The sequence below is a fragment of the Natator depressus genome, chromosome 16 (assembly GCF_965152275.1).
Source record: "Natator depressus isolate rNatDep1 chromosome 16, rNatDep2.hap1, whole genome shotgun sequence".
Classification (NCBI taxonomy): domain Eukaryota; kingdom Metazoa; phylum Chordata; order Testudines; family Cheloniidae; genus Natator; species Natator depressus.
The window spans coordinates 7907466-7929952 of record NC_134249.1 but is presented as its reverse complement, the minus strand read 5'-3'; the positions used below and the strand labels follow the sequence as shown (position 1 = coordinate 7929952).

Here is a 22487-nt window from a genome sequence, read left to right as displayed (position 1 = left end):
AGCTTTTAGAATACGCATTTTCCAGCTTTTCTGTGCAACCATGAGGGCCAGAAATTTGCCTAAAAAACCCCCACAACAAACCCCCCTCCCCAAAAAACAGATTTCTATGTTATCACATGACTCCTGGAGCTGGGATTTAAATTAAAAAAAACCCAAATCTCACAATACTTGTCATGCAATCATGAGAGTTGGCAACACTGATGAATGAAAGAGCCAAATTCATTTTAAAGCACTTTTTTTTATTGATTTCATTGAAAACAGAACAAGAAAATGACCAGAGCCAAAAGACTGCTCCTTTAAAATTGTCAAAAACATTAACAGAAAATAATAATAATAATAATAAACATGACGGCATTATGAATGTTTTAGAAGAGATGCACAAAAGAAAAAAACCCCTGTTACTGCACTAATTACAGTATTTAAAGATATATGCAAAAAAAAAAAAAATTAAGGTAATGACCTGCCCAGCCATCACACAAAAGGTGATGACAAATTTATTCACACTACAATACTAACAATTTAAAAAAGGTTTTGTGTTTTTTTCCTGCATTTTATACTAAAATCACTTTGTTCTTTTTATACAATTGATAGTTTATATTCACGTGGTGAGTAAAAATCACACCAGAATCAGCACCGTTTTGTTTTGTGGTTTCTTTTTGTTGTGTGTGTGTGTGTGTGTGGTTGTTTTTTTTTTTTTTAATGCTTTGTCCCGAATGTTTTAATAATGGTAAAAAATAAATCAGTTCATTTAAACTTCATAGTGTGTGGCTTAAAAATTAAATCAGAGGTGCCCCGAGTTGGGAAAAGGGAGGGATGAGCTGGTGGCCATGGTATCTCCTCTTGCTGGGGTGTGTCCTATCTGATGCTTGCCCAGCCTTAAGCATTCTCTTGAGAAATGCCAAAGGTTCCTTATAGTACACGTATCACTTTGTTTTGTTTTAAAAAAGCAAACTGATGCTTTCAGAAGTTAGTGTCTTGTACAATCCCCGTCCCTCTCTAAGACTGCTCACACGGCAGGAGAGGCAAATCCTTCCACTGGTGAAACCAACACTGAGACAGTAACATGCCCAAGGGGCAGAGGTGAGAGCTGGTTTTTAACGGAGAAAGCTTTGTATAGAGCAGGAGTGGTGGGGAGAGAATCTCTGGCAGGCTTGGAACAGAGACAGGGATTGGGGGGACAGGAAGGAAAAAGGATTCTTTTCCATTTTTCTTTAGGGGAAAAAAAAATAACAGATCAGCGGATTTGGTAACCGATGGGCGTCTGTTAGAAGCAAACGCCCTCTAGCTCCCAGCGACGGGACCAGGGAAGACCACGCTGCAATGTCCTGCCAGGTGAGGGAGAAATTCGTGGTTTAAAAGACCTGCCCCACAAAGCTGCGTCAAGTAAACCAATGTCAGAACTATCCCCCCTCCCCGCCCCTTTAAAAAGTAAGTTCCATCAAGTATTCAAAGTTTATTGTGAAAGAACTGGAGATGACTTGGCATGAAGGTTCCATTCAATCAATAACGGCGTTCTGAAGGGGAGGGGTAAACGCTTCCCTTGGCTCTGACAACACATGAAGAGATGGATGCTAGGACATCTTGTATGGAAAAACTGCGACAGCCATCCCTTTGCACTCACTGTAAAACCAGCAGCTTTCCAGGGGTGGAGAGGGAGGAAACCTACAACATGGAGTCCGGATTTGCTTTCACTTATTCCTCAAGTAACAGTCGGTGGCACATCCCTAGATGTCATGAACCCCTTGGCTTTCCTTGAATGTGTTATCTCTTTCAATGGAAATTTCAAACAGTATGTGAATCTATCGAGTTAAAACAGTTCGGTCTCCCGGGAGCAAGTCCTCAAAAGGGGCCGGCTGCCATGGCAGAGCTGGTGTCAGGAAGTCCGGTCTCCTGTGTGTCCTGGGAGGATGTGCTAGCTTGCCGTTGGGCCAGGGCTGTGCTCGAGTGTTTGCACTTGGGTGAACCGCACTGACAGCTGAAGTATTTGCCTTTGATGTCCCAGAATCGGTCTCCGTAGTCAAAGCTGGAAGAGAGGGGGGGACATTTGGTCATTGGAACACAACAGGAGGGATGTACGCACATTCAAGCAATTACTTTAGGGTAGCAGAGAAGACCTAAACCAAAAAAGTTTGTACAGCAGGGGGTCACACCCTTCATAGCTTAGAGACGAACAAATGTATTTGAGCATAAGCTTTCGTGAGCTACAGCTCACTGCATCGGACGCATTCAGTGAAGTGAGCTGGAGCTCACGAAAGCTCATGCTCTAATAAATTGGTTAGTCTCTAAGGTGCCACAAGTCCTCCTGTTCTTTTTGCGAATACAGACTAACACGGCTGTTACTCTGAAATCTTCATAGCTTGTGCAGCCTGAATGCACTGCCCACCCTGGGGGCTCCCTGTATCTTTCCATCCCTCCCCCATCAAATTCCCTGGGTGCCACTCTCCCATCTTCTTTTGTAGGGACCCCAACTGTCCCCAGGCTCACCCCTGCCAGGGGTCTGTGTGCTCTCCATACCATGGTCTCCCAGTCTGTCCCACACACCAGAAGCTGTGTGCACCCCATTCCCACTTCCCCCATGCCCTCCATGGAGGGGACTATGTGGCAGGGGCTCTGTGTACCCCCTTTCCCCATACCAGGTTCCCCCAATCTCCTTTCTACCAGTTGTGTGTTGTCATCCCCCATTCCAGGATGTCCCTCCACTCTCCTGCTGCATGGCAGGGGCTCTGCGTGCCCGCATTCCCCCCGCCCCCCACTGCAGAGTCCATCTCCCCCTGCTTGGAGTTCTGTGCACCCCAATTCTCCCTCCCCGACACACACACTCCATGCCACGCCAGGGGCTCTGATGGAATCTGTGTGTACAGAGCCGAACCCTTCCCGGGAGATCTCTTCTAACAGGGGGTGCTGCCTGGCACTTGGAGGCAAAGGATGAAATGGGTCAAGAGAGTGAGTGCCTTTTCCACCCCAAGCAGGGGCAGAGCCCCTTTGGCTCAGGGGAAAGGTGCCCCCTAGAGGCTGAAACCCTTTGTGACATCCCAGAAAAGGTACCGTACCAGCAGCAGGTCAAGATTCCCCTCCCACACCAGCCTTGGTCAATATGCCTCAATCTGGACTTGGCAGAACCACTTCTCCTAGTGAGGGGTTGATTCAGCCTCTGTCATCAGCATCACTGCTGAAGCCAAGAGGGGACCATTCGGTGCTACCAGCGATGGGAGCGCTCGAGCTGGGCAGAGCCCTACCGATGACGTTCACCCAGCCGGCGAACAGCACTGTGATGGCAACGCCTCTCCAGGAGTGCCCGGCGGGGACAGGCGGAAGGGCTCCGTGTCCCACTGCCAAACCACTGAGCCCCTCTCCCACAGAGGCCGGCAGTTCTATGCAAGCCTCAAGAGGGGAACGGACTGCAACAGTTCTGGCACATAAAAACGCTCCCCAGCCACAAACGTGACAAGCCGGGAGGACTAGATGGCCCAGGGGACACCAGGATGGGGAATTCAATCCTTGTGCTCCACATGGCCTGTGGGTTATTCTATCCGGCTGGGGGGTGAGCACAGAACTGTGATTTCCCTTCCCTCCCCCGGGGCTGGTCCCTGCAGAGCAGGGGCGGGACCCTCTAAAGAAACTAGCACCGACACTATCCACGGTGTAGCTATAAACTTACTAGGGCCACGGTTAGGTGGGGAACAACATTTCTCTTTTCCTTTGCCATGTCCTCCCTCCTCTGGCACTGGAGCCCTCTCTGGCTTTAGTGCTTCCTAAATTTCTTCCTCACTGCTGCCTCGAAGGACATCTCCTCGGTACTCATGAAGATGGTACAATAGAACCGGAGGCGCCTCGGGGAAACCCATCTCTCTGCAGCTCCTCCGACCCCTTATTGTATAGTTACTAGGAGCCGTCACACAGAGAAACTAAAGCAGCAGGGCAAGAATATTGCGCAAATTGTGACGAAGCGCTTGTGACATAGTTCCCTGATCACTGGGAGCTTACTGAGCCCTACCAAGCAGGCATCGGATGAGAACGGACTGCTGTCACTGCTACCCCGGGATGGGTGTGAACGGGGACACTTCGGTGCGGAAGGCTCCCTACGCTGCAACCGTGGCCCCGAGCCACCCAGCTCCCACAGGCAAAGAAGTGATGGCTAGAAGCCGTCCGTAGAGCCAAATACCACAAGATACACAACTGCAGTCTTGTCTGTCCATCTGCGCAGCGATAAAGCCTCAGACACAGAGGCTGTAGTTTCCTGTTGTTAATCACCACACATTCACCTTCCCACAGCTGAGAACAGCTCCCAAAAACCCGGTAACGAAGCTCGTTTGTAATGGGAGCAGATGCAATGCTGGAGTCTGGCACAGGGCTGTATGCTGCCCCTGCACCCCGGGAATTCCCCTGGCGACCACTGCAGCTCCTTTACACTGCCGGAGAGCGGTAAAGGGACCATGTGGGGGCTGGAATCTGGCTCATTCTCTTTAGGCACTAACTCAGGAAAGCAGAGATGTCCGTACACTGGTGAGATGTATTAATGTCAGTCACTGAGAGACGGGATTTGTAAGTAAAATAAGACACCTGCAGGATCGAACCGATGAATCAGAGTCTGCTATTTCAAACCCAGCTCCCAGCTGGGGAATCAAAACGCTGCCCACATCAGGCTGAAAGCAGACAACTTGCCTTCTGGTCCAGTGAGCTTCCTGGTCTGGAATCTACTGCAAACGCAACAGCAGCCGTGGCAAAAACTGCCAGCACAGATAGCATCCGTTTGGCACCAGCCCTAGGCCCGGCTCCTAGATGAGGTGGGTGCTCTGCGTCAGACAGGAAAAATCGCCTCTCTTTTATGGAAGTTACTTGCACTTCCTCATCCTTTCAGTACAGAGACTAGAGGGGCAAGCCTGGAGTTAGCGGGAGCCATGGTCAGGAGTGATGCAAACAGTGCTGGGCACTGGTCAGAAACCATACAGGCGTGGCAAAGCATTGTAACTGGCGTGGCTCCGCCCTTCGCTGGGTGTGCAAAACGAGGGCAGCTTACACACTGAGGGGACTGAGCAGGGGTGAAGCAAGAAGAACAAGTAACAGGAGGACACAAAAGAAAGCAGCCCCTCCCTCCCTTAACTTACGCCTGCACAATTCCCAGCACTTCTGGGGCCACAGTGTGAACAGGGGCAGCTTCCATGGGGCCCCATTCCAATGTCACTCCTGATTATCACCAGCATAAGTAACTCCACTGAGGTCAATGGTGTAACAGTGACACAAAACCAATGTGAGTCCAGATCCAGGCCACTCACTTCAATAGGAACTGCACTTGCGCCGCCAGGGGCTCAATCTGATCCCTTCAGAATACAAAACTGATGTGATTTACCTGGATTTTCTTTTACACAGTTATTTACTTTGTCCTGTCCATTTTTGGATCAATTCATCCCGGATGTGCTGCGTACGCTATCATTTTTGCCTCACCTCTGAATTCAGTCCCTCCCTCGGAGCCAAGACAACGTCTTCATCCAGCTTCGCTTCTGAATCTCACTTTAAAGTAAACGTCAGATCTTTGGGGATTTCCCACATGTTTCTATGGCCAGGCACCCAGAACACATTCCTGGCCGTTCCCAAAGTGGATGGCCTCTGAACTGTCCAGTTAATCAAATTTAGAGCACTTGTTGACATGGCGAACCCACTGGACCTATTGGTATTTGCTTAGCAATAGTTACTACTCTCTGCAATCCCAGCATCATTGGGGTGCGCATGTTGGAAGTTACCGTTAACCTGTGTCCTGGCCTCCTAGGTTACAAAACTAAATGAGAAGAGGAGGAAGAAGGAGATTCAATAGCAGGGTTTTACATTTTGTGACTCTTAACGGTAAGGACAAGAATGGAGCAGCTGTCATTGGGCCACCAAGTCCTCCATCCCTGCCTTGGGTAATGGCTGCAGGCCAGACTGGACGTGAGCAATTAAACATGCAGGAGGCCTCAATTCTTGCAAGAGAGGATTGGGGAGGTAATGAGCGGCTGAAAATGAAATGTTTGTGCTATGATTTAGTTGGTGTTGGTCCTGCTTTGAGCAGGGGATTGGACTAGATGACCTCCTGAGGTCTCTTCCAACCCTAATCATCTATGGTTCTATTTTATGATTCTAAGATAAATAATAGGTCAGTAAGCTAAAAGACAATATCTGAGTGAGCTATGATAAGAGAGGGAACACCTAGGGAACCATTTACTAAGAACAAGATAACCACGGACAAGAGAAGTCGGGAGCATAAAGATGAGGTAAGGAGTAAAGTCGAACGTGGACAGAGCATGCTGCACAGGGATTGGGTCCTGGAAAATAACCAAACCAATCCCAAAACGTGCGATGCTATGTATAGTAACTGCAATGAAATGTGTACCTGTATAGAAGGAAGAGGTTAGCTGTGTAACTTTGGATGTATTGTACACCCTGCACGTGCCCCTCACGCTGGAGTCTGATCAGCTCAAGGGTTGTTGGAGTGTATGCCAACAAGGAAATCTCAGTGACAAGTTTGGAGTAGAGCTGAGTTCTTGGGAACCAAGCAAATAAGGTCTCACAGGCTACCCCAGCAAATGCTAACACTGGATGCCACAGAGGAAGGGTGGTCTAATGGTTACAGCAAAAGACAGGAAATCTGAGTAGCCAGATTCTATCACTGGCTCACTGTGATGCTGTCAGGGTCACTTGAGCACAGGATCTGGCCTTGATTCACATAGAATCATAGAACTGTAGGACTTGAAGGGACTTCAAGAGGTCATCTAGTACAGTCCCCTGCACTCATGGCAGGACTAAGTATTATCTAGACCATCCCTGAGAGGTGTTTGTCTAACTCTTATAAACCTCCAATGACAGAGATTCCACAACCTCCCTAAGCAATTTATTCCAGTGCTTAACCACTCTGACAGTTAGGAAGTTTTTCCTAATGTCCAACCTAAACCGCCCTTGCTGCAATTTAAGCCTATTGCTTCTTGTTCTATCTTCAGAGGTTAAGGAGAACAATTTACCTCCCTCCTCCTTGTAACAACCTTTTATGTACTTCAAAACTGTTATCATGTCCCCTCTCAGTCTTCTCTTCTCCAGACTACACAAATCCAATATTTTCAATCTTCCTTCATAGGTCATGTTTTTTAGACTTTTAATTATTTTTGTTGCTCTTCTTTGGACTTTCTCCAATTTGTCCACATCTTTCCTGAAATGTGGCGCCCAAAACTGAACACAATACTCCAGTTGAGGCCTAATCAGCGCGGAGTACAGCAGAAGAATTACTTCTTGTGTCTTGCTTACAGCACTCCTGCTAATACATCCCAGAATGACGTCTGCTTTTTTTTTGCAACAGCGTTACACTGTTGACTCATATTTAGCTTGTGATCGACTATGACCCCAGATTCCTTTCCGCAGTACTCCTTCCTCGGCAGTCATTTCCCATTTTGCATGTGTGCAACTGATTGTTTCTTCCTAAGTGGAGTACTTTGCATTTCTTCTTATGGAATTTCATCCTATTTACTTCAGACCATTTCTCCAGTTTGTCCAGATCATTTTGAATTTTAATCCTATCCTCCAAAGCACTTGCAACCCCTTAAGCTTGGTATCATCTGCAAACTTTATGCCATTATCTAAATCATTGATGAAGACATTGAACAGAATCAGACCCAGAACAGATCTCTGTGGGACCCCACTCAATATGCCCTTGCAACTTGATTGTGAACCACTGATTACCCTCTGGGAACCGTTTTCCAACCAGTTATGCACCCACCTTATAGTAGCTCCATCTAGGTCATATTTCCCCAGTTTGTTTATGAGAGAGTCATGTGAGACAGCATCAAAACCCTTACATCCCATGGAACTCCCTCTAACTTGATAGGGTTACACAGAGTGAGAGAAAGGGGAGCGCTGTGCTCTCTGGGGCTGATTCTTCACTGCCTGGCACCTTTTGTTGTCATTTACACCTGGGCAAAGCAAGCGTGAGACTCCACGTTTCTGATCCAGTGGAGCGGCACACCCACTCTGCACTCTACAAGGCAGCAGAAGCCCTATACTGCTGCATTTCAATCTGCCCAGTGGTAAACAGAGACAGTTCCTGACTTCACAAGGGGGTGTGTGCAGGAGATGAAATACATGTTTGCAAACTGCTTTGAGATCCCTGGAAGCATTAAGGGAAAGACAAACCCAGAATGCACCTCATCAGTGGGGCAAGGACATGCACAGAAGGGAAAATTCCTTCCCAACTCCTGTACCGATCCCCTTATCCCATAAGGCATGAGGTTTGCCTACCCTTACCAGAGCCTGCAATTGACTGACAACAATAAGAATACTGACAGGTTTCAGAGTAACAGCCATGTTAGTCTGTATTCGCAAAAAGAAAAGGAGTACTTGTGGCACCTTAGAGACTAACCAATTTATTTGAGCATAAGCTTTCGTGAGCTACAGCTCACTTCATCGGATTCGATGAAGTGAGCTGTAGCTCACGAAAGCTTATGCTCAAATAAATTGGTTAGTCTCTAAGGTGCCACAAGTACTCCTTTTCTTTTAACAATAAGAATACATAGCTCTTATGTAAGTGTGTTTCATCAGTGGAGCTCACAGCACTTTAGGAGGTGAGCACAGTTTCTGTTCTATTTAACAATGGGGAAACTGAGGCACAGTGACTTGCCCACGGTCACCCAGCAGGCCGCTGGCAGAGCCAGGAATAGGACCTAGGTCTCCTGAGTACCAGACCATTGTGCTAACCTGTAGGCCACTATCCCTTCCCCAACCATGGAATTCCCCCCCCCCCCCGCGAAACCTAAGCAGCACACCAAGTGTTAGCTTTTTCACAGCTGCAGGTTGGGCAGATGTGTCGCTTTGGAAAGAGTCATCTCTAGCCTAGCTCCTAGATTCAGAATGACCCAGAAACCCCACAAAATTTGGAACTGATTTGCCCTTCTACTGTTCCCCAGCTGGGAGCTGGGTTTGAAATAGCAGACTCTGATTCACTGGTTCCAAATTTTGTGGGGTTTCTGGGTCATTCTGAATCTAGGAGCTAGGCTAGAGACGACACAAGGACAATTCCCAGGGGAAAGGCAGACCCTGTGGGTAGCACATACCCGATTTCCTCGCCAGCTTCGATCTGCCTGGTGCTGAAGAAGGCGATCCTGGGAAAGCGCAGGTCCTGGTGTGACATGAACACTCGCACAGGAGTGAGGTTTGGCTCACAGAGATGGTTTATAAAGCGGCTGATGTTGCCATAGAAACGAGCATCTATGCAGTACACCTCTCCATCCTAGAGGGAGGAATAGTGAATGTTTCGTTAGGTGGAGTTATTTAAAAGCAGCTGAGATACAGGTCACTTCACAGTTAACACACAAAGGAATTTCAAGATCTTTCAAAATACTGGAGTCTCGGACTCTCCTGCTTGAAGACTTAAAAGGCCAAACCATTAAGCATTACAAAATATACATCTCTTCACAAAGCACTTAGCCTGCATGCCTGGAGGCTGTTCGAAACACTCCTGACCTGAGAAGCTGAGCGAGCAGCTCGGCTCTCTACAGACCTGCTCTGCTTAGGCACTAATCTGTTCCAGTGGCACTTCTGCTCCATGCAAACACACCCCTGGTGGGTAAAAGGCCAGCGGACTCAGGAAACAGCATCTCTCCTGTTCTGCTAATTGAACGTGACAGCTGAGAAGCACAACGCCAGAGCTCACAGCAAACACGCTGCTTCCTGAAGACTACAGCGAAAGAGAGAACACAGAAATCCTCTCTTTCCCTAATGCCCTCGCAGCGGTTATCGTAATATTTTGTTTTCCTTGAAAATAAGAGACTCCCTCAGGGCTTTTTATTCCAGCGCAGAATGACTGTGCAAACTGCAAGCTTTAATTACAGAAGCTAATTTCAGTCACACAGAAGCCAAAAGCAAAAGGATCCATTAGTGGAGCTCACATCCCCTTCTGGGCAAACACCTCACAATCTTTAATGGATCAGCTGTGCCAGAATTCTACCAGCCAACTGATACAGGAGCCCCAGGAAAAGACATCTGAAGATATGAAAAAGATACACACTTGGTCTACACTGAGCAGCCTGCTACAGGTTTTAAAATTTAGCAGGCTTTGCAATTTTAATGGTATCTACTTCAGTTTGGAGTGCAGAGAGTCAGGTCAGGGGAAGAGTCTGTTGGATACAAAGGGTTCAGAATGTCCACCTTAGGGTATGGTGAGCAACATGTCGCTCATTCCACAGTGAACGGAGAGCAATGAGAACTTGATCAGAGGGCTTTAGAGAAGGTGCCTGAGCTGTTTACACTAGAAGGGCAATAAAACCCACCACATTAGGATTTCAAAGAGGGTTTAACCCTGAAAGGTGGTCACTGCGGTGGAAAGGTTCAGCTTCTTCAGCTGTGATTCTGCGCACGAGTCTCTTCCCTGGTTTTGCATGATAAGCAGGAGCAGGGTACATGCCTGGCGCTCTGCAGGTGCATCGAGCCTGCCAACATCACCGTGTGTTGACAAAATGAGGCTCTAGTTAAGGATTCATGTCAGGAGCCAGGGAGAACCAATGTGAACGGGAAAGAGGCATGGGGGTTGTTTGCCCTCCCTCTTTTAACAAAGAGAAAGCAACATAGGAAGGGGGAGGTTGAGGGAATGGATCACACAGTGAGACTCGAGATGTGGGCCTGACCCTGCCACTCTTATGCAAGTTCTTCCTCATGGACATGGTCATTGTTGACTGCAGTGGGACCTAACTGCATAAGGAAGGGCTGCGGGAGCTGGTCCTGTGCTTGTGACATGCGAAGTCATTTCCAATACCACCGTGAATTGAACTAAAATGTCGTTCAGTAACGGGGTGAAGGATGGCCTTGTGGGGAGATGCATCACTGGGAGTCACAAGACCAGGGTTCTAGTCTCAGCTCTGCCACAGACCAGCTGGGTGTCTTTTGACAAGTCCCTTAATCATTCTGGGCTGGGATGCGCTGGGAAATCATTGTCTTAAACACATTAACTAACCCCATGTAAAACACAATGGAGCCTTCGAATGTACATGCAATAGCCTTCATTTCCCCCGTATATTAAATGGGGTGATACCACCTAGGTCAAAGGGGGGCGTAATTCATTAATGTTTGCAATGTGCTTGAGATCTTCACATGAAAGGTTCTAAAGGAGAGTCAAGTGTTACAGTAAAGGCAGGCAACTTTCACTAGCAAGAGGCTGCAACTGATAAAACCCAATCTCATCTTTCCCAAAGATCCCGAGAGAATGTGTGTTCCTCTGCATTTCGCTAATACAAAAAGAAGATGACGGTCCTTTTAAAAGGGGAAGCCCAGACAACATCCACTATAGTATATCTTACCCATGAGGATTGTTCCTGCTTTGAGCAGGGGGTTGGACTAGATGACCTCCTGAGGTCCCTTCCAACCCTGATATTCTACGAGTCTATGATAAGAGCAGTGAACTGGCAGAGAGTTTGGGCAATTAAACAAATGTTTGTCTTTTTTCAAACAGTGAACAGGATCTGTATGTAGGACCCAGCATGCTAAATAAATCACAGCTCACACAGCCTGGAGTGACAAATAAAGATAACTAAAATAATGCCCCCATCGCTCCTTTGTGCTACAGGGCAAACTCAAACTCAGCCATTCTCCAGTGATGCTGAGTTTTGCGAGGCTGTTGCCTGGCTGGGTGGGGCTTAGTGGCCTCTTCTTTCATAGATTTCAAGGCCAGAAGCATCCACTGCAATCATCTTGTCTGACCCCTGTACAACACGGGCCATAGAACTTCCCCAAGAATAATTCCTAGCACATGTGTTTTAGAAAAAAATCCAATCTTGATTTAAAAACTGTCAGTGTGGGAGAATCCACCACGACCCTTGGCAAATTGTTCCATTGAGTAATTACTCTCACTGGTAAAAATTTCCACTTTATTTCCTGTTTGAATTTGTCTAGCTTCAACTTCCAGCCATTGGATCATGTTATATCGTTCTCTGCTAGATTGTTATCATTAAGTATTTGTTCCCCATCCACATACTTACCGACTGTAATCAAGTCACCCCTGAATGTTCTCTTTGTTAAGCTAAGTACATTGAGCTCCTTGAGCTATTACTATGATTTCTAATCCTTTAATCATTCCCCTGGCTCTCCTCTGGACCCACTCCAATTTATCAACATCCTTCCTGAACTGTAGACCCCAGAACTGGACATGGTATTTCAGCAGCAGTCACACCAGTGCCAAATACAGAGGTAAAATAACCTCTCTGTTCCTACTCACAAGGTCTCCTGTTTATGCATCCCAGGATTGCATCAGTGTTTTTGGCCACAGCATCACACTAGGAGCTCATGTTCAGCTGAGTATCCACCACAACCCCCAAATCTTTTTCAGAGTCACTGCTTCCCAAGATAGAGTCCCCCATCCCGTAAGAATGGCCGACATTCTTTGTTCCGAGATGGATACATTTAAATTTAGCCATATTAAACTGCTATATTTTTTGCTTGCACCCAGTTTACCAAGCAATCTAGATTGCTTTGCATTAGTGGCCTGTGCTTTTCATTATTTAGCACTCCCTCAATTTGTGTGGCATCTGCAAACTTTATCCATCATCATTGTGTGTTTTCTTCCAGGTCATTGATAAAAATGTTAAATAGCCAAGAACCGAACCCCACAGGACCCCCCCTAGAAACACACACCTGCTCCATGATGATTCCCTATTTACAATTACAACCATTAGCCAGCTTTTAATCCATTTAACAGGTGCCATGTTAATTATATATTGTTCTAGATTTTTAGATCAAAATGTCATGCAGTACCAAGTCAAACGCTTTATAGGAGTCTAAGTATGCTATATCAACACTATTACCTTTATCAACTGAACTTGTGATCTCATCAAAAAAAAAGAAATCAAGTTAGTCTGACAGCATCTATTTCCATAAACCCATGTTTACTGGTATTACAGTACTCTCTTTTGATTCTTTATTAATTGAGTCTCATATCAGACTCTCCATTATCTAGCCCAGGCTCAATGTCAGACTAATAATTAAGGTTAAGATTTTATCAAGGTTATTTTTAGTAAAAGTCAGGGGCAGGTCACAGGCAATGAACAAAAATTCACAGAAGCCTGTGACCTGTCCCTGACTTTTACTAAAAAGAGCGGTGATAAAATGGGCCTGAGGAGGGGAGGAGATCCCAAGCATGGCTGCAGGAGGGGAAGGGGGCGGGGTCCAGCTGAGAGCTGTGGGGGCCCCCCACCGCCTGCCATGGCCCAGAACGCCACAGCCCCCGCCACCGGACAGCTCCAGCCCCTCTGCCATGGGGTGAAGCAAAAAAACGTCATGGATGTCTCTTGAACTCACGGAATCCATGACTTCTGGGACATAATCTTAGCCCTACTTATAATTACCTGGGCCATCCCATTTCCCCTTTTTAAATATTGGCACAATATTAGCTTTCTTCCAGTCTTCTGGGACTTCCCCAGCGTTCAAGACTTATAGAAAATCAACATTAACAGTCCAGCGAGCTCCTCCACCAAGTCTTTTAAAACTCTTGGTTGCATGTTTTCTGGACCTGCTGACTTAGAAGTGTCTAACTTTAGTAATTGCTGTTTAACATCCTCCTGAGATACTAGTGTAATGAAAAATGTGTTATCGTAGGACTACATCATCTGTTTTCCCCCCAAACACAGAAGAGAAATATTTATGGAGCACTTTTGCCTTTTCTGCATTATTATTGCTAATTCTATTATTTCCATCTAGTAATGGGCCAATACCATTGTCAGGATTCTTTTTGTTCCTAATGTACTTAAAAAACTCCTTATTGTCCTTAACTCTGCTTGCCATAGATTTCTCCTTGTGTCCCCTTTGCTTCCTTTATTGATTTTCTACAATTCCTAGTTCCGATTTATATTCATCACTATCACCTTCCTTTATCTTCCATTTGTTATATTTAAAAAAATATATTTTTATAGCTGCCTTCACTTTCTCTCTAAACCAGGTCTTTTCTTTAACCAATACAGCCTTCTTCCTCAATTGTGGCTTTTTGGGCATACAGTGAAGTGTTCTTATACAATTCTCAATGACCATTCAACATTTTTCAGATTAAATTCTTCCTCACAGCTAATCTGGCTCATAAACTGGTTTCAATTTTGTGAAACTGGCCCTTTTAAAGTACCAAGCGTAAATATATATCACTGGTCTGGATTTTATTCTGGTTGCACATTATGAATGTGATCAAGTCATGATCACTCGTACCTAAGCTAGCATTAATTTTTTGTTCAGCGATCAGTTCCTCTCCATCTGTCAAGACAAGGTCTAATATAGAATTCCCTTGCGTTAGTTTCAACAATTTTTGAGTTAGGACATTGTCACCTACAATATTTAGAAATTCCAAGGATGTTTTAGAACTGCCAGCATGACCCCTCCAGCATCTGTCACTCAAACTGAAGTTCCCCGATGATCACACAGCTTTTCCTTTCCTATACATTATAGATAGGTGCATAAGGAGCTGGTCTTCCTGTTCCCTACTGTGATTCAGTCTGAAGCAGACACGAACTAATGCCCCATCTTGTGCTTTACCTGTTAGGACACTGATCCACAAGCATTCCAGATCATTTTCTTCTGAGTTATCAGTGATTGAAAACAGGTAATGCCATTTTTGACGTATTTTCCAATCACTCAGCATATAGCAGGGCCTTGCCTTCTGTTTCCTGCCTTCACATGACTGCATTCTGCTCTCCTCTGTCTGGTTTTGGCTGACAGGTTTCTTTCTCTGATTGATTATTCCCATTTGGGGGCTGTTATTCCACAGATGATGAGGTGAAATCCCATACAATTCCACTCCACTGACGCTCCTGAAGAGACAGCTCCACCCTGCTCCTCCCAGTTAGTAACTCAACACTAGCTTTCTGAAAACGGGACTACATGTGGCTGCCAAAAGGCTCCATCTACGATTAATCCACAGATTCTCCATAAAAGCTCCCAATGGCTACCTGAACGGAGAGGAAGGATGGTCCCATGGTTAGCGATCTAGCCCACAAATTGGTTTGGTTCAAATCCCAGAAACGCCACAGACTTCCTGCGTGATCCTGGGCAAGTCGCTTGTCCCCATTTTACAGCTGGGGAACTGAGGCACAGAGAGGATAACAGCACTTCCCTACCTCTCAGGGTTGTTGTGAGGATAAAGGTGTTAAAGACTGCGAGGTGCTCAGATACCATGGTAATAAGAACCTAAGGTAACAAGCCTTCAACCTTTATTCCTCTTTGATACTCCATTTGCTGAACAGCCGTGGTTGGGAGTGCAAGTGGGCCACTCCAGAGCTGTGTGCTCAGCACTCTGCACTTCTGCAGAAAGACCCAGATTTGATTCCCAGGTACGATCTCTCATTCCAAGAGCTGCAGAGGCTAGAATTACTTTGGGGGGAGCCTGCTCGGCCCCTGCCCCTGGTGTTATCGAGGGCTTTGCATTGCTCTACAAGTACTGCACGACACAGAAGTAGCCTCGAGGGGCTCTGGATGGACTCCTGAGCAGCTTTCCCAGTCCCTGGGAAGCAGTAAGGGGGAGGCAAGAGGAGCACCCCAAAGAGAAAATCCCCTCTACTGCAGGGTTTTCTGCATTCCAGCCTCAGGCAGAGCCAGAAATGCTGAGCAGTGCTTTCACCATTCCCCACTGCCTAGTCAGCCCAACGAAGCTGTGCCCAGATTCCAGCGAGGGCAGAACATGCCAGAGCTGGTTCCTCATGGGAAGGGGACGATTGGCACACGCTACATTAGGAATGGTCTGTACTAGCAGCTGGTTAAATACTGTGATCGCTCCAGAGACAAAATCTTCCGATATAAGCGGTTACATGGTCTTGGCCTGCCAGCTTCAGTGACCTCCTTACAGTCACGTCTGTATGTAAGAGCTCTGCCGAGGCAAATATTTGGGATGCTCCCAAGTTTATGCATAAATCTTTCAGGCCTTCTCTATGGGAGAGAATTAAATTGGGCAGCACTGGTGTAAAGCTATGGACACTAGGAGGGCTTTATCAGCATAGGGGATACCAGTATGCTATACCAGCAAAGGACTCCCGGCACAGATGCAGCTAGACCGGCAAAGCCGTGCTTTGTCCCACAAGCAAAACAAGCTGTGCCGGTAAAAGCAGGCTTGCCAGTAGAACTAGGTCTCCACTGGGCTTCTGCTTGCGCAGCGATGTCGGTCAGGAATCACACCTCTGCACAGCTTTGACGGCAGCAGTCTGTAGCGCAGGTCTGGCCTGAGTGCCAATGGCATGGCATGCCCACTCTAGCTATGATGTTTCAAGTGCATCTCTGCACTGTTCAGTGTTGGTGCAGTTGTACTGGCCACTGAGCACCTTTATTCCAGAGTTCCTAACACAGCTTCCAGAAGCAATGGCTCCTGGGAGATTCTGAAAGGCCATCTGGGAGCCCAGGAGAACGGTGGGAGAAGAGGTCAGACTCCCATAATACCATGAGAAATTAGCATAATTTCCCTTTATGGAACTCCCGGCAATTCCCTGGTGCCAGCATCGTTTCTTAGTTATTTACCCAAAAGGGAAGCCAGGATGAATGATGGGTTTCTGATCTTTCGCTTACCAATCTGCCTATTGCCTACAGTGTATTTTCAATCCTAGGCCCAGTCAGCCTCATTAGCAGAGCATGCTGAAGAAACACAGGACAGATGTGGGCTGGCAGCCACGTTGAAATGCCTCAATCTAGGCTGATGGAGAGCAGGCGCAATGTGGAGATGATGGCCTGGTTAGTCTTTGGAGGAGGAGGAGGAGGATGCAGGATGCTGCCTACTAGCTAACCCTTGGATGAACAGATTGACCCTGGGCATTTAGTGACATTTACCAGAGAGGTTAGTCCTTCTACTTTTCTGGATTTCAGAGCATCGGCTACAAGACTCCTCACTGGATCCTTCTTTAGTGGTTGGAGAGGCCCCTCCCCTTCTTAAAGACAAAGCCTCTTTTCACATCTCTAACCACCAAACCAATATGGAAGCAGGATGGAAGCTGGTTTGGAGCTCCCCACAGAAAGTTCCCCCCATTCTCCTGCAGTCACCAGCATCACCTTGCTGCATGTTTGCTCTTGCCAAGGACAGTTTCACATAAAGCTTTCACTCAGACTTTTAAAAGTGAGTTTAAAGCCCCTGAGAAAGGAACGAGCTGATGGCTCGAGGGACACCAGTCCTTCTTGGACCAGAAGCAGCACACCCAGCAGTGCAAGCTTCCCCGCACTGCCCTGCCAGGGTACCAGAAGTCGAACCTGAAAGGTCCTTTACTGGTGAACTGGTATTTCAGTCTATCAGCTCATTAACTGGTGATCTCTTTAATAAGGCTGCCAACATGGGTGCTGGTTAGTACGAGCTGGGAGGGTGGGCTTTGCTACAGAGGTACTTGGACATTAGAAATCAGACTCAGACAACCAATTTAATTCACACAGCCATCAGATGGGACTAACTTGCAATGACTATCGACCTGAGCTGCATTCAAACTGCTGACCTAACTCAGTCAGGCTTTGTACCCTATTACCAATCCCCTGAGCCATGCAGTCCACACTTTACTTAGCTGTGAATAGATTTTGGTTACCGTGAGGTGAGAAGTGCTTTTCCTCTCCCAAGCTCTCGGACTGCTCTGCCCATCAAGATGGGGACACATTTTCTTTTAACTCTTTAGAGTAGCAAACGCTGGCTTTTGTTTTGCCAGGGAGTTCCTTGAACACCCTACCTTGTTGTCAAGGTCAAAGAGGTAGGAGTCCTCTTCACGTACGTCTGCCTCTGAATCGGAAATCAGCTCTCCGACGTACCTGACGGATGAATGGGAAATGCAGCAATGAGATGCTTGTGCAGATGCTAGCTTGGATTTTAACACCTTGCCTCTCGTGTACAAAGTAAAGAGTGAAAGTGACAAATCAGCTAGTGTCAATCAGCATAGGTCCATCAAAGCCAGTGGAGGGATGCTGACTGACACTAGCTGAGAATTTGACCCCACATCTTTAAAATAAAAAACAAAATTCCTTTACTCAAGTTACTGCTAATACTTTTGAACATTAAATGTGAATTTTAAAAAAGGATATACTTTTCCCCATCCAAGCTGTTTCCTTTTGCAGTTCTCTCAGCTGTCCAGTAACAACAGACTAGTTAGTTTTGCTTTTGTTTAGTGTCCACTGACTTTCTGGTTCTCATGTCCAATATTGCAACACTTGGGTTGCACACACTGTAAGAGGATATTTACATACCAATGCAAAACTGTTTGCTTTGGAATGTGCAAAAAAAAATGGAAATATTGTTGATCACAGAAGCTACTTATTTAAAGCCTTGTCTTACCATCCCCTAGAAGTCGACAGTACGTTAACCTGATAATGTCCCTTTAAGTAATTGGGCCTCCTACCACCTGCAAATCAGGAGTATGACTTTATCTGAGTCCTAACACTCGTAACAGCACTTGCAGCTTCCACGCACTTTTCCAACATTAACTATGTGCATCTACCCTTGTGATGTTAGCATCTGACCCGAGGGCCCTGGAGATGAAAGCCTGAAACATTAACCCCGAGAACAGCCAAACATTCCATAACAGAAAGGGCATTCAGATGCAGTTCCTGACCTCGAGCAGTCTGGCACAGAATTGCTATATCAGGCTAGGATGCCGACTGCATGTGGAATCCTATCATCTTGCCTTCAGTGCATCTTGGTATCTATTAACTACTCTTGTGTGGCTGCAGCATTACTGGAAACCACAAAATCATTAGTAACCTAGAGCAATAGGGGATTATGGATGGAGCAAAACTGCTTTAGTGTCACACAGTAGCCAAAACCGAAGGCAGCTCAAAAGCAGCTGAAAAATGGCACATGGAAAAGCATTTTATTTTGTGACACTCCTTTTGATAAGCAATTCTGAGACCAAAACATTAGTTAAAACGGAAGTTGAGATGTAGCTTTTATGTTCCTTTAGGGCCCAATTCTGCAACCCCTCTTCGCTTTCAGCAGTACTTACTCATGCAAATAGTCCGACTGATTTCCCAGATCAGAAGTCAGTGGAAAGATTCGCATGAGTTAACTCTGTTATTCAGTAGCACTTATCTATCTATCTATATCTTAAGGGCTTATAGATGGTTAAAGGTAATAAGCTTAGTGTGGCTGGCTCACCAAAGGAAGGTGAGCTGAAGACTGACCTATGGTTATATTGGTGGCACATAGTGCAGGCATGTTACGTATTCATTCAGAGTTGGTTAGTATGTGGTTCTTTTTTGTAATGGAAAAGAGTTACAGTGTGACAGGTGAAAGGGTGCCATGAGTCGTGGATAGGGATAAGATGACCTAAAGTGGCTTGTGGTATCTTCACTCAACTCTGCAGTCCCAGAAATGTTACATGTGTGATCATTTTTATTACACCTTTACCTTAATTTTAAATTTCCTGGCATTCATGCCTTCTCCTGTTTAAAATTACACTTCTCTAATCAGCTATTCCTCAGATAACTTGTGCATTTACTCTAGTGTAGTGAGGCAGAGTGGCTTCCCTCCAGTGCAGAGGGATTAACCTCTCTTGGGTGGCACAGCTAATCCCCTCACGGCCCCCTCGCAGGAAGTGCAGGGGCGGGTTAGGAAGTATAAAAGTAGGGCCCTGAGCTCAATTGTGCCAGACCATGGAAGCAGGTAGACGTCCCAAGCAGAGAGCCGAGCCCTCAGCAAGGTCCAGGACCAATCAACACACTGCCCGGAAGACCCCGGGGAGAGACCGGAGGGAGGGTCGCCCAACCGCGAACCAGAGCCCGGCAGTGATGGAGCGGCACCAGCCGAAACTGGTAGGAAGTAGCCCAGGAAAACAAGACTTTGGTCTGGTTGTGCTTCCGGGATGCAAGGTAGCAACCCCGTTTCCCTGCTGACCCTGTAGTGGGATCACCTGCCACTGTCAGGGCTCTGGGCTGGGACGCAGCGGAGCAGGCTGTGCCTGGGTCCCCCATCCCACCTTATACTCTGCAAATGGCCAAATACAAAACTTTAGGCCAAGACACCTGAGCCAGTGACTGTTGGTTGCTCAGCCCACACCCCCAAAGGGGCCTGACCCCAAGACTATGCGGTTGTTGCCTGCCCCAGCCAGGAGGTTGCGGGCTATAGACAGCTTGCTTGTCCTGCCCAAAGGGCCAGAGCCCCAGACTGGCCCTCCTGCCCCAGCCAGGAGGCTGGGGGTCAAAGACTGTGTAGTTGCTCAGCCCAGATGCAGAAGGCCTAAGCCCTAGACTTTGGCTATTTGCCCCAGCCAGGAGGATGAGGCCATAGACTGTTTCATTGCTCAGCCGCCAGACCATGAGATGCCGGCATCATAGACTAGTAGTGTGCACCCCAAACAGAGACTGGGGATCCCTGCCGACCGGCTGTGTGCAGCCACAAGTCAGGACACCCCGATGAACTTTTGGCCTATCTACCGACACCTTGATGCCGCCTGGAGGGAGCACCCTGACCGTGACAGGAAGGAACCCTATATTTGCATATTTGTGAAGAGTTGATGCTTTCCCCTCCTTCTTACTGGAACCAGTTGATCTCCTGGCACAAGTTTAGCTCTGGACTTTGAATGTTCCATCTGGGCAGAAATCCCTGTTCTCCAGCCCAGCTGGAAGATGGATCTCAGGAACAACCCAGGCAGGCTTTGTCTTTGGGCCTGAAACATGAAAACACCCTCAAGGCCATTATAGCTTCTAATGAGCTTTTGCAGCAATGCAGGTGCAGGACAACTTTACCAAACTACTGCTGAATTTATTTATTTACATTTCTGCTACTATTCAGACTTTGCAGGCTCAGATTTCTCAGAGGTAATACCTTTAAAATTAATTCCCTGCCCCATCCCAAAATACTGTGAGGCATCCAGGACATACTGTTAAGAAACAGAGATCCTCCTTTCATGGGAAGAACCGGAGCCTGGCCTTGCTCAGAACAAAGCTGAATGGGTCATTTTCCAAAAATCACTATAAAGAATCACCACCACGCTAAAGCCTAATAAATCACTGGTTCAAACAGGAATGTATTTTTGGTAACCATACATAAATTATAGCAATCATTTTCTTTCTTAGGCCCTGATTCAGCCAAGCACGTCACGTGTTTAACTTTAAACATCCAATTAAGTGCCCTGCGGAGTCAGGGTCCAAACCAGAACTTCGGTACTGGAGAAAACCCTTAAATTGTATCACACTGACTAGAGACTGGCCTACCCCAAAGCACGGGCTCCAGAGATATCGATGCACCTGCGACCCCTCAGACTTTGGGATGTTCCAGATGTGAATTTTGCAGTTTGAGCCCATCTCCAATACAAATTAAATGGATTACTTCTGCCACCGCCTTGCATTTCCCATATTACTGCTCGTTTGGGCTACACAATCAAAGCTTTCAGAGCTTAAACCAACGTCTCTCAGGCATATCTATCAATACAGCAGTCATTGTGACAAAGGCAAAAGACCCAATTCAGGAAAGCATTCCTGTTCTGGACAGCACTTAAGCACATGTTTAAATCTCACTGCTGTCAAATGGATTTAAGCACATGCTTGTGTGCTTAGCTGAATTAGGGCCATAATGTGGAATTTATGAGACTACTCTCATTCCAAGATGACGCATGGAGGTCACTAAGGCAGGGTGGCTTATTGAACCGTAAACTCCAGCAGCATGGGGGAAAGCTTGAAGATATGTTCTTACTGCTTAGGGAATGTCCACTTCGGGGATGGATCACTTGATGATTACCTGTTCTGTCCATTCCCTCTGAAGCACCTGCATTGTCCACTGTCGGAAGACAGGATACTGGGCTAGATGGACCTTTGGTCTGACCCAGTATGGCCGTTCTTATATACTTAGGCTAGATGGCTCTGTATGAAGCAATTTCTTTCTGCATGCACCTCTCCCTTCAATAAGGAGCATTCTAATTTGGGTGCATGACGCCAATTGCCCAACACACCATCAGAATTCATGAGCTGATGCTTTCTTTGTGAGCTACTCTAAGCCGACGAACTTACTCGCACACGAACGTTCCCAAGGGGATGTCCTGCATCGACCGCACGCCCCAGCCCATCTTTTGCGTTCGATAAAGCTGCAATCGAACCCTGAAAGACAAGAAAAGGGGTCCCATTAATGGCATCAGAGGAGGCGCTCTGCAGAAAGGCATCCGCTCTTTGGGGAGGGGAGCGTCACACAGAAATTGCAAATTTAATCAGAAAACATTAATTGCAAGAGACAATTTCTAATTTTGTCACCATGTGACCCCAGTTCCTTGCACCCCAGGATCTGCTCCCTCTGTTAATGTGAGAGGAAGGAAGGAAAACCAGGTGCAAACTGGCTGGTGGCACAGCAAGAGAGGGAGGCAGCGACTATGTGGCAGCTCTCCTTTATCCTCATCCTGCAGAAACCTCTTTATCACACTCCATGGGGAGTGGGCTTGGTGCCTGGGGATGGGGGGCACTATGGGACTCGGTGCTCTCCACGGTACTATCCCCCCTTAAACCTCTGGGGATTTACACATGGGATATAAACGTCAGCTACCAGCTTCTCTTCCCTCCTGCACATTCCCCAT

General features: G+C 46.8%; 1 protein-coding gene across 12 annotated transcripts in view; it reads right to left on the bottom strand.

Moving 5' to 3' along the window:
- Positions 1-681: 681 nt before the first annotated feature.
- EHMT1 (euchromatic histone lysine methyltransferase 1) overlaps positions 682-22487 on the bottom strand; it is a 170200-nt gene continuing 148394 nt past the window's right edge. For all 12 annotated transcript variants that reach the window (XM_074973874.1, XM_074973872.1, XM_074973873.1 and 9 more), the window contains 4 exons: positions 21934-22020; positions 17667-17745; positions 9069-9244; positions 682-2023 (listed from right to left, as the gene is read on the bottom strand). In XM_074973874.1, coding sequence (XP_074829975.1) covers positions 1840-2023; positions 9069-9244; positions 17667-17745; positions 21934-22020 — 526 coding nt within the window. In that variant the 3' untranslated portion in view covers positions 682-1839. The remainder of the gene's footprint in view (positions 2024-9068; positions 9245-17666; positions 17746-21933; positions 22021-22487) is intronic.